A 12,511-nucleotide genomic window follows, 5' to 3' on the forward strand; every position below is an offset into this window, starting at 1 on the left:
TATACACAGTTGCTTTTCACTGCTCTAGTCTTTAATGTCTGGCTCCTGAAAGGGGGAAAAAAGAAAAATGAATGGAGGTGGGAAAACGGTGCTAGCCCTTTAAATCCCCTGGAATTCACTTCAGTGGAATGTGGGAGGGGCTTGCAGCCTTTGAGAAAGTGTGACAAAAATGTCTGCCAGCCTCATCATTTGCACCTCTGTGATCAGAAACAGCAATCAGCAGTGAGGAGCAGGGTGCTTTTTGCACACTCTGCACCAGCAACCTGTGTACAAGCTACTCCAAGAACACATGCACTGTGGCCTGCCACAAAGCTAGGAACAGGGGATGGTTAGCTGCTGCTATGCTAAGAGGCAAAATGGACAGTAAATTGCAGTGAATGTTTGTCAAAGCTCCAACCTCAAGCCTTCAGTAGACTCCAGAGTTCCAAAATACTGACGTCAGACAGAGTCTGCCCGTGCAGTTGTTGTGGAGGTAGGCAGACAGATTCCTGATGTTTCCTACTCCACCATTTTACCTGAATCCAGGAGTTATTTACATTACTTTAAAACACATAAATTGTATATTCCTGGTACATATGTTCTGAGGACAAAAGAATTACAAAGAGTTCTTAACCTGTTTTTACTAATCATATTATTAGTAATAATTTTGTTAGTTATTTTGAAACAGTTTTCATATTGAAGAATAGAGCAAAAGGGTAATTGACATTACCAACAGTTTTCAGAATAAGAGAAAAGGGGCCGGGCACAGTGGCTTACGCTTGTAATCCCAGCACTTTGGGAGGCCGAGGCAGGTGGATCACCTGAGGTCAGGAGTTTGAGACCAGCCTGGCCAACATGGTGAAACCCCATCTCTACTAAAAATACAAAATTTAGCCAGGCGTGGTGGCAGGCGCCCGTAATCCCAGCTACTCAGGAATTTGAGGCAAGAGAATCGCTTGAACCCAGGAGAAGGAGGTTGCAGTGAGCTGAGATTGTGGCATTGCACTCCAGCCTGGGCAACAAGAGTAAAACTCCGTCTCAAAAAAAAAAAAAAAGAGAGAGAGAGAAAAGAGATTCAAAGTTGAAAAATTTAAGGGAAAAGCCTATATTCCTAAATTTGAGTTTGAAGTATCATCATGGACTCATGAATCGTCCCTTCTTTAAAAATCAAAAAGTAGGGGTCAGGTGTGGTGGCTCGCGCCTGTAATCCCAGCACTTTGGGAGGCCGAGGTGGGCAGATCACCTGAGGTCGGGAGTTCGAGATCAGCCTGACCAATATGGAAAAACCCCATCTGTACTAAAAATACAAAATTAGCCAGGCTTGGTGGTACATGCCTGTAATCCCAGCTACACAGGAGGCTGAGGCAGGAGAATTGCTTGAACCCAGGAGGTAGAGGTTGCGGTGAGCCAAGATCGTGCCATTGCACTCCAGCCTGGACAACAAGAGTGGAACTCCATCTCAAAAAAAAAAAAAAAAGTATTGATTAGCTCTGCCTACCGAAAAGGCCTAGAAACAATGACCAAGCCAGTTAGCCATGAGTGTCCAGATTCTATACCTAAATGCCATTTCCCACTAAAGTAAACCAGGACTCCTTGCACAAAAATAGCTGATTCCAGGTTCTGAATTAAAAATGTACGAACTGAGCATGAAACATCTCGTCTTCCCAGAAAGGAAGGAAGGTGTCAAGGACTAAGTGGGGACTGCTGGAAGGATGTGGGGGCTAATTTGAAGGAGCTCTTGCTAACCAAAAAATTGACAATTTTAGCATCAACATGACTAATAACTGCGGTGAATTGGATCACATCAATTCCGTTAGAAGCATGAATGCATAATGACACCAAAGAACAACACATTTTTTTTTTTTTTTTTTTTTGAGGCAGTATCTGGGTCTGTTGTTCAGGCTGCAGTACAGTGGTACAATCTCGGCTCATTTGTTATTTAGGACCTGGAATCAGCTATTTTAGTGCACGGAGTCCTGGTTTACTAAAACCTCCACCTCCCAGGCTCAAGCCATCCTCCCACCTCAGCTTCCACAGTAGCTGTGACTACAGGTGCTCACAACCACACCCAGCTAATTTTTGTATTTTTTGTACCGATGGTATTTCACCATGTTGCCCAGGCTCGTCTTGAACTCCTAAGCTCAAGCAATCCTCTTGCCTCTCCCTCCCAAAGTGCTGGGAATACAGGCATGAGCCACTGTGCCTGGCCAACAAAAATTTTAAAAAATAAAACATTTTTGAGGTTTCCTTGGAGAATGTGAGGGATCCAACTCATTTGAAAGGTGGCAAGTTAGAGAATGGAATCAAAGCATCCATTGTGTTTACTATACAAACTCTATCTGAAGGTAGCCCAATAGTTTACAAAGGAAATTTCTTTTTATAGAAGAATTCCAGCTAACAAATGTAGCAGGAATATAAGAATTAGATTAATGCTTGTAACCCTTTATTTACTAAAACCTTTCAGTAGATAATGGAGATCTTTATAATGCATGAGTATGGATGACACTTGGGCCCACTGATTAATCTCAATATCCAAAAAGAGACAGCCAGGCACTTTGTGTTTTATGGGGTCTTGTAACAGAAAGTACATAACACCATTTGCCACAAAATCACCTTATCTGATGTAGACCTAACTTCCATTTTATAGGAAACTAAGGGACAAAGGAACAATGTTAAATGACCCCAAAGAAATCCACAACAAAATCTTGATTGTGAAAAGTTGTACTGACCCTGTGCAGTGACTCACGTCTGTAATCCCAACACTTTGGGAGGCCAAGGCAGGAGTATTGCTTGAGACCAGGTGTTCAAGCCTGCAGTGACAAACTACTCACCCAATTTTTTCAACAAATAAAATACCAAGAGGAAGGAAAAAATAAAGAGGAAGTGAAACCTATAGATTAAAAGAGACTTACAAGACATTTTAAAAAAAAGTAATGTGTGGCTTTGTTGGATTCTGATTTCAACATGGAAACCTTAAAAAAAATTCATGAGACAAGTGGGAAATTTGGATACTAACTAGATAGTTCATGATACTAAAAATTATTAATTAAGGCTGGGCACAGTGGCTCATGCCTGTAATCCTAGCACTTTGGGAGGCTGCAGGTGGATCATTTGAGGTCAGGATTTGAGAGCAGCCTGGCCAACATGGTGAAACCCCGTCTCTACTAAAAATACAAAGAAATTAGTTGGGCGTGGTGGCTCCCTCCTGTAATCCCAGCTACTAGGGAGGCTGAGGCAGGAGAATTGCTTGAACCTGGGAAGCGGAGGTTCCAGTGAGCCAAGATCACACCACTGCACTCTAGCCTGGGTGACAGAGTGAGACTCTGTCTCAAAAAAAAAAAAAAAAAATGCCAATACTATCTCATCTTAATAATTTTTATTTATTTATTTGAGATGGAGTCTCATTCTGTCACCCAGTCTGGAGTGCACTGGTGTGATCTCGCTCACTGCAGCCTCAGCCTCCTGAGTAGCTGGGATTACAGGCACGTACCACCACACCCAGCTAAATTTTGTATTTTTGGTAGAGGCGGGGTTTCACCATGTTGACCAGGCTGGTCTTAAATTCCTGACTTCAGGTGATCCACCTGCCTCAGCCTCCCAAAATGCTGGGATTATAGGCATGACCTGCCATGTACAGTCAGTATTGGGATTTTAAAAATTATCTGGTTTTATAGAAGTAGACAATAGAATATTTACAGATAAGGTGAAATGATGTCTAAGATTTGCTTCAGAATAACCCACAAATGGGTGAGGGGAACAAACTTGGCCATGTGTTGATGTCAGTTGATGGGGACATGGAGTAGTCTTTTTACTTTTGAATGTGTTTGAGATTTCCCAAAATAAAAGTTTATTTAGAGAAGCAAATGCGGCCAGGCGTGGTGGCTCATGCCTGTAATCCCAGCACTTTGGGAAGCGGGGACAGGCAGATCACTTGAGGTCAGGAGTTTGAAACCAGCCTGGCCAACATGGTGAAACCCCATCTCTACTAAAAATACAAAAATTAGTTGGGTATGGTGGTGAGCGCCTGTAATCCCAGCTACCCAGGAGGCTGAGGCAGGAGAACCGCTTGAGCCTGGGAGGCAGAGGTTGTAGTGGGTGGAGATCACACCACTGCACTCTGGCCTGGGCAACAGAGCAAGACTCCGTCTCAAAAAAAAAAAGAAAAAAGAAAAAACAGCAAATGCAAAGGACTCGGGGGATTTTTCTGGAGTGGTATTTCTCATATTTAATTAAAATACTTTGGGTGTCTTGGTAAGGTTCCGGAGGGATGGTAGGACATGATAAAATTATCTGGAAAAGGGGAAGACATAGTCGTTGCTGGCGTTGACTCTCCTGGCAACAATAGCAGTTCATCACTAGTACTCGTGAGAGTAAACTTCAGTCTGAATTATCCTAGAAGAGGAAAAGTGCCCCCTTACTTCCTGTGGCAGCACTTAGTGCTGTAGCAGGTCTATAACCTGTACCTGGGAACACCTTTGTAGTTGCAGAGGTAGATATCAGAATGCTACCACTCCTGAATCCTGTCACGTGAGGTGGCATCTGCTCCTCCATGGTGTACTTGTAAGTATTCCTGGGAAATTATCTGAATTTTGAATGGGATTGGAAGAATTGCTTCCAAAAACGAATACTGCAGACTTACCTGTGTCCCATTCTCAGATACTGATATTTTATGGGAGGGATCTATAAGAAGCAGGTTGGAGCAGATCTAAAACATTCCTTGTGGATAGATATTTCACCTGCTTTATTTTTCAGGATTTCAGAGGGGAAGGAGACAACATCGTTGTCTCGCTGCATCGCCTTGCTGTCAGCGCTGACATTTACTAGCAGAGATTTTGCGGTTCTTCTTCCTCCCTGTCAAAACTGGAAACCTGGAACTATTAGAATACCACAATAGTAGTACTAGGCCTCAGTACACAGAGAGGAAACAAACAAAGTCCTTATTGTCTGTGTATTTGTATAATGCTGATTTATTTTTTGGTCACTGCATATTAAAAACTAATTTTGATAAAACATCTCTCATTTTTTCTTTCAGGTCCGATGTCTAAAAGACTATGGAGAATTTGAAGTTGATGATGGCACTTCAGTCCTATTAAAAAAAAATAGCCAGGTATTTCTTATCTTCAGATTCTTTACTTTAAATCTTATGAGTGTTGAATGGTGGAAAAGTTGGAATAGCAAAATAAATATCAACTTTTGATGATCGTTTATATATTAGGCATTATCTTTAGTATAATATACCCTGTTCTGTACTTTTTCTGAATATTAAGACTGGAAGCAAATGTTGCATATAATAAAAGATTAATTAATTTAGTAGGATATTGCTTATATTTAAAACTAGGTGTTTTCTAGGGGAATTACCATAATCAGCCTTATTCTGGGTAAGTGATAGATTATTATCTGGAGGCTATTGAACTGTTGGATTTAGCTCCTTTGTTCATATAATTTATTCTAAAAGTTCCTAAGCAGTTTTTTTAGCTTACACTTTGCCTTATAAATCCTAGTTCTTTAGCAAGCAAATAGTGATACAGATTTTTCTATTTTCAAAAAAAGAATTTTCAAGTATTTGGTATATAAACATAACAATTTAATAGAGGAAGATTAAAATTGTTAAGTTGTAACTTAAGCTAAATTTGTCCTTATAAGGAATCTCTATCTATCTATCTATCTATCTATCTATCTATCTATCCATCTATCTTTAAAGAAAATAGAGATGGGGCCTTGCTATGTTGACCATGCTAGCCTCGAACTCTCCTGGGCTCAAGCAATCCACCTTCCTTAGTATCCTAAAGTGCGAGGATTACAGGTGTGAACCACCATGCCTTAAGTAATCTCAGTATATTAATTATTTCCCTAGAAATCTTCATATTCACATTAGATGAATTCACGTTAACTATATTATTATTATTATTTTTTTTTTTTTTGAGACGGAGTCTTGCTCTGTTCCCCAGGCTGGAGTGCAGTGGCGGGATCTCCGCTCATTGCAACCTCTGCCTCCTGGGCTCAAGTGATCCCCCACCTCAGCCTCCCCAAGTAGCTGGACCACAGGCACACGCCACTACACCCAGTTAATTTTTGTAATTTTTATAGAGACGGAGTTTCACCAGTTGGCCAGGCTGGTCTTGAACTCCTGAGCTCAAGCAATCCACCCACCTCAGCCTCCCAAAGTGCTGGGATTACAGGCTTAAGCCACTGGGCCCGGCCACTAAATTTTTTATCCTATCCCAATTTTCTGAAGTCGTGAGGAGGAAAAATGACCTAATAAAAGCTGTTCTCTTTCTTTCCTTGCCTGCTGTCTTGGGGTCAGCCATTTAGGATCTGTTGACCCTAAGGATTTGGTGTTCACTTTGTTCATGCCAGGGAGCAAAAGAATGTTTCAGGTCATGTGGTTCTTGAGCTTATTTCCCTAACAGGGTGAGTTGATCTCTTATTTTACTAATACCCTTGGATCTTTAAAACTATTTTACTAATAGTTGACTAAAATTATTTTACTAATACCCTTGGAGCTTCTAAAACAAAGGTTGAATATTTTTAAAAAAGATTTTGAGGGTTCCCTAAAGTCTTCAGTTGTTAAGGCAACAATTTCTGTCCCAAGTATTCTCTTAGGACACTAATGAATTTAAAGCAGATAATGAATTAATGCTCTGATAAGCAGCTATATTTCTGGAGGGCCCAGGAGGAAGCTCTGGTTCACAAGAACAAGAAAAAAGCCATCCTCATAAAGCAAGATATGCGAAATGTCCCTTCATCCCAAATGCTGTCCTGTGGTTGAATTTCTTTCTTTCTTTTTTTTTTTTTTTGAGACAAAGTCTCGCTCTTGTCCCCCAGGCTGGAGTACAGTGGCACGATCTTGGCTCACTGCAACCTCTGCCTCCCATGTTCAAGCTTTTCTTCTGCCTCAGCCTCTCAAATAGCTGGGATTACAGGCGCCTGCCACCACGCCTGGCTAATTTTTGTATATTTTTTAGTAGAGGCGGCGTTTCACCATGTTGGCCAGGCTGGTTTCAAATTCCTGACCTTAGGTGATCCGCCCACCTCAGCCTCCCAAAGTGCTGGGATTACAGGTGTGAGCCACCGCACCTGGCCTGGTGGTTGAATTGTTTTAACTCTGTTTCTCAGCTGTGACCCTACCCTCAATTATAAAAATGGAGGCATTAAAAAGAAACAATATCAGCCACAGTTGATGGTTGGTATTAGGGGCTTCTAATGTTCAACCACATCTGAACTTTCTGTAGAATCTGTGGTGTAGATCATTCACATACTCTAAAATATTAGTAGGAAACATTATCTATATATATATATGGTTTTTTTCGAGATGGACTCTCGCTCTGTCAGCCAGGCTGGAGTGCACTGGCGTGATCTTGGCTCACTGCAACCTCCGCCTCCTGGGTTCAAGCGATTCTCCTGCCTCAGCCTCCCGAGTAGCTGGGATTGCAGGCGCGTGTCACCATGCCTGGCTAATTTTTGTGTTTTTCTTAGTAGAGGCGGGGTTTCACCATGTTGATCAGGCTGGTCTCAAACTCCTGACCTCATGATCCACCTGCCTTGGCCTCCCAAAGTGCTGGGATTACAGGCGTGAGCCACTGCGCCTGGCTGGGAAACATTTTCTAATATACATTCTTTTATATTTGTCACTATGGCAAGCACTGTTTCTTTTTATCCAGAAATCAATACTCTCCATCTGTTTAATACCAGCATTAGTATGGACATTAAATGAACAACTCAGTTATTTTGTTTTTGTTGTGTTTTTTTTACATTTTTCTTGGCTCATGTATCTTCAAGATTGGTTTAGAAGAATTTGGTCATGGGTCTCTTGCCAGGCCTTTGAGTTTGTGAGGCAGGACCTTCAGGTGCACATGGCTACTGAGGTTACATTTTGCTTCCTTGAGATCTTCCTTTGAGATTTCTTTGACCACCTATGAATTGGAAAGCCTTCCTGCCTTGCTTCCTTAACCTCCCTCCTCCAGGGCAGTCAGTGTTTTCTGTAAGTCCTGGTATTTGAGAGGGAAGGAGACATCTTTCCACCTGCCCCTGGTTCCCTCAGAGCAAGAGCGATGTCCTCTTAGGAAGACACAGGACAAGCAATACCTGGGTACCGGCATCTTTCCACGTACCATGTGAATAGCACCCACGCGGTGGGTCATGAATACTTTTCAACCTTGAGAAATACAGGAGGAAAGTTGTCACTTGTTATTAGAAGAATGTTCAGACTCTGAAATCCAAGAACAGGTTTTATGGAGAAATGAGCATTTCATGGGTCTTCTTGATAGGCTGTTGAGCCAGTGATAATCCAAATCGCACCTATCTGGATTTCTCTGTGCATAAATTTAAAAAATATAAACACTAAGTACAATACCTACTAGAATTCAGAAGTCTTAGTTGAATTGAACTTAAGCAAACTGGATTCATTTGTAAAAGTCAGAATTCCATACAGCTCTAAATGGAATCAATTTCAATGGATTAAAACAGCAAATATAGTTTAACTTTTTTTTTTTGAGATGGAGTTTTGCTCTTGTTGCCCAGGCTGGAGTGCAATGGCACAATCTCTGCTGACCCCCAGGTTCAAGTGATTCTCCCGCCTCAGCCTCCTGTGTAGCTGGGATTACAGGCATGCGCCACCACGCCTGGCTAATTTTTTTTTTTTTTTTTTTTTTGTGACAGAGTCTCGCTCTGTTGCCCAAGCTAGAGTGCAGTGGCACGGTCTCGGCTCACTGCAAGCTCTGCCTCCCGGGTTCACACCATTCTCCTGCCTCAGCCTCCTGAGTAGCTGGGACTACAGGCGCCCGCCACCACGCCTGGCTAATTTTTTTGCATTTTTAGTAGAGACGGGGTTTCACCGTGTTAGCCAGGATGGTCTTGATCTCCTGACCTCGTGATCCACCCGCCTCGGCCTCCCAAAGTGCTGGGATTATAGGCGTGATCCACCGCCCCTGGGCCAACTTTGTATTTTTTAGTAGAGACGCGGTTTCTCCATGTGGGTCAGGCTGGTCTTGAACCCCCGACCTCAGGTGATCCGCCTACCTTGGTGTCCCAAAGTGTTGGGATTACAGGCATGAGCCACCATACCCAGCCCCTTAAGTTTAACTTTCAGCTACTTACTTGTTGGAGTTTGAAAACTAATCAGTGCTACTTTTTAATGATACAAGAAATAATTTCAAATTCTTTCCCAATCATTTATTTTACTCTTTCTCCATCCCTTCTTGTCCCCTCAGCACTTTTTACCTCGATGGAAATGTGAGCAGCTGATCAGACAAGGAGTCCTGGAGCACATCCTGTCATGACCATGTACCGAGGCACTTCCAGGCTTCACTCAACTCATGGACTCCTCTGTACTCACTCTCTCCACCCTCCCTTCACCTCCCTCTTTGATTTTAGAAGCTATAGACATTGTTTAAGATAACTAAGAATACTTGGCTAAGAAGTATAATTTGCTAACTATTAAGGACTTTCTTTTTTTAATGTTTTACACTATTCTTCCTACTCCTTTTTGGTTTTGGTTTTGTTTTGTAGAGACAGTGTCTCACTATGTTGCCCAAGCTGGTCTCAAACTCCTGGCCTCAAGCAGTCCTCCCACCTTAGCTTCTCAAAGTGTTGAGATCACAGGCGTGAGCCACTGCACCCGGCCCCTACTCCTTTTTCTAATAAGCTGTATCTGTAATCACAGCATTCCTACAGTTGTTACAGTGTGTTTTTTAAATGAAAGTAAACATGGTTACATTTGAATCTCTTAAATAATCAGTCACTTGGCTGGACAGGAAGAAGGTAGATCCTGTGTGTCTTGTTTTCTGGTCATGTGTATTGTACAAGCTAGAGAGCTGAATTTCTGAGATACACATTTTCAAATCACATGCAAGTGAAGATGATGATCTGTAGAAATTTTCAGTGTATGTAATGTTTAATGACATACTAATTTATCACCTGGCTATTTGGGAAGGAAGGACACACATGGATTTTGCACATTTCCACCATGGTGGCTGGTGTGGCTTGTGGCTGTGGGGTGATCACCAGTATCACCACTTTGGAAGGGGACAGTGAAATTGGGGCTAGAGAAGGAACTTTGTACAGTTTTCCCTGAGATTCAGATTGACTGAAAAGTCACATGAAGAGTTGATTGTCTTTTAATGGTATGTTTTAAACAGCTGACATTTTAAATTTTGATGAAATCCAGTTTATTCGTTTGTTCTTTTATGCTTTGGGTGTTGCATCCGAGAAATCTTTTCCCATCCCAAGGTCACAATTTTTTTTCCTTTTTACTTCTAGAAGTGTTATAATTTTAAGCTTTATACTTTGGTCTATGACCCGTTTTTTTGTTTTCTTTTTTCGTTTGTTTCTTTGTTTTGAGATGGAGTCTTGTTCTGTCACCCAGGCTGGGGTGCAGTGGCGTGATCTTGGCTCACTGCAATCTCTATCCCCTGGGTTCAAGTGATGCTCTTGTCTCAGCCTCCCAAGTAGCTGGGATTACAGGCGCAGGCCGCCACGCCCGGCTAATTTTTGTATTTTTAGTAGAGACAGGGTTTTACCATGTTGGCCAGGCTGGTTTCAAACTCCTGACCTCAAGTGACCCACCTTGGCCTCCCAAAGTTTTGGGATTACAAGTGTGGGCCACCGCGCCCAGCCTGTGATCCATTTTGAATGAATTTTTTATATGGTGCAAGGTGTCAATCCACCTTCACTTTTTCTTGGGAATATAGATATCCAGCTGTTTCACTACCATTTCTTGAAAGGACTGCCCTTTGCTCTATCACCTTTGCATTTTTGTTAAAAAGTAGTTGTCAGTGTATATGTGGGTTTATTTCAGGACTCTGTTTTGTTCCATTGACCTGTTTTTCTCTCCTGAATGCCAATACCATATTTGTATGTAGTGTATGTAATTTTCTAATAATTCTTGAAACAGATAGTATTAATGCATCATATTTTTGCTGTTGTTTGTATTTTTTGTAGAGATGGGGTTTCACCATGTTGGTCAGGCTGTGTTGAACTCTGAGCTAAAGCAATCCACTCGCCTCGTCCTCCCCATGTGCTGGGATTACAGGCCTGAGCCTTGGTGCTGGCCCAGTGTACCACATTTCTTTTTGAGATTTGTTTTGGCTATGTTAAGTCCTTTGCTTTTGATGTGAAATTTGGGAACAGGCAGGGTGTGGTGGCTTATGCCTGTAATCCTAGAACTTTGGGAGGCCTAGATGGGTGGATCACTTGAACTCAGGAGTTCCAGACCAGCCCGGGCCTATGGCAAAACTCCGTCTCTACAAAAAATACAAAAAATTAGCCAGGTGTGGTGGTGCATGCCTGTAGTCCCAGCTACATGGCAGGCTGAGGTGGGAGGATCACTTGAGCCCCGGAGGTCAAGGCTGCAGTGAGCTGAGATCACACCACTGTACTCCAGCCTGGGTGACAAAGTGAGACTCTATCTCAAAAAGAAATTAGGATCAACTTGTCAATTTCTACAACAACAACAACAACAACAACAAAAACCCCTGTTGGGCACCTTGATTGAGATTGCATTGAATTTATATAAAACTGTTGGGAGAATTGACATCTTAATAATATTGAGTCTTCTGGCCTATAAACAAGGTCTGTCTTCCTAGGTATTAATGTTTTGTCTTCTGTTTCTCTTAATAATCTTTTGTAGTTTTCAGTGTACAGGTCTACCATGTCAGCATTTCATAGTTTTGATGCTAAATGGTATTTTAAAATTTCAAATTCTAACCGCTTGTTGCTAGTAAATAGAAATACAATTGATGTTGAACTTGTATCCTTCAGCCTTGCTAAACGGAGTTCTCATGGTGTTTTTGTAGATTACATCAACAGTCATGTGTTCTATGAATAAAGAGTTTTACTCCTTCCTTTCTAATCTGAATGCCTTTTATTTATTTTTCTTGCCTGATGGCATTGGTTAGAACTTCCAGTAGAGTACTAAATATATGTGGTCAGAGAAGACACCCCTATCTTGTTCCTGATCTAAGAAGGAAAACAGTCTTTCACTATTACGATGTTAGCTCTTAAGTTGTTTGTAGATGCCCTTTATTGGGGTAGGAAGTTCCCTCCTATTCCTAGTGATATGGTTTGGCTGTGTCCCTACCCACATCTCAACTTGAATTGTAATAATTCCCATGTGTCAAGGGCAGGGCCAGGTGAAATAATTGAATCAAGGGGGTAGTTTTCCCCATACTTTTCTGGTGTTAGTCAATAAGTCTCACGAGATCTGATGGTTTTATAAATGGGAGTTCCCCTGGACATGCTCTTTTGCCTGCCACCATGTAAGACATGACTTTGGTCCCTATCCATTTGCCTTATGCTGTGATTGTGAGGCCTCCCCAGCCATGTGGAACTGTCAATTAAATCTCTTTCCTTTATAAATTACCCACTCTCCAGTATGTCTTTATTAGCAGCATAAGAAGACTAATACACCTAGTTTACTGAGAATTTTTTTAAAAGTCAGAAATGGATGCTGGATTTTGTCATATCTTTTTTCTGCATCTGTTGAGATGGTTTTGTCTTTTAGTTTGTTAGTCTGGTGAATTACAGTGGTTGATTG

At 41.7% G+C, this 12,511-nt stretch overlaps 1 protein-coding gene across 1 annotated transcript in view; it reads left to right on the forward strand.

Moving 5' to 3' along the window:
• The window catches only part of GINS1 (GINS complex subunit 1), a 41,200-nt gene extending 29,373 nt beyond the window's left edge, over positions 1-11,827 (forward strand). Inside the window, exons 6-7 of the mRNA XM_003805362.6 lie at positions 5,012-5,086; positions 9,189-11,827. Coding sequence (XP_003805410.2) covers positions 5,012-5,086; positions 9,189-9,257 — 144 coding nt within the window. The 3' untranslated portion in view covers positions 9,258-11,827. The remainder of the gene's footprint in view (positions 1-5,011; positions 5,087-9,188) is intronic.
• The last annotated feature ends 684 nt before the right edge of the window (positions 11,828-12,511 follow it).

This window comes from Pan paniscus, chromosome 21 (assembly GCF_029289425.2).
Source record: "Pan paniscus chromosome 21, NHGRI_mPanPan1-v2.0_pri, whole genome shotgun sequence".
Classification (NCBI taxonomy): Eukaryota; Metazoa; Chordata; class Mammalia; order Primates; family Hominidae; genus Pan; species Pan paniscus.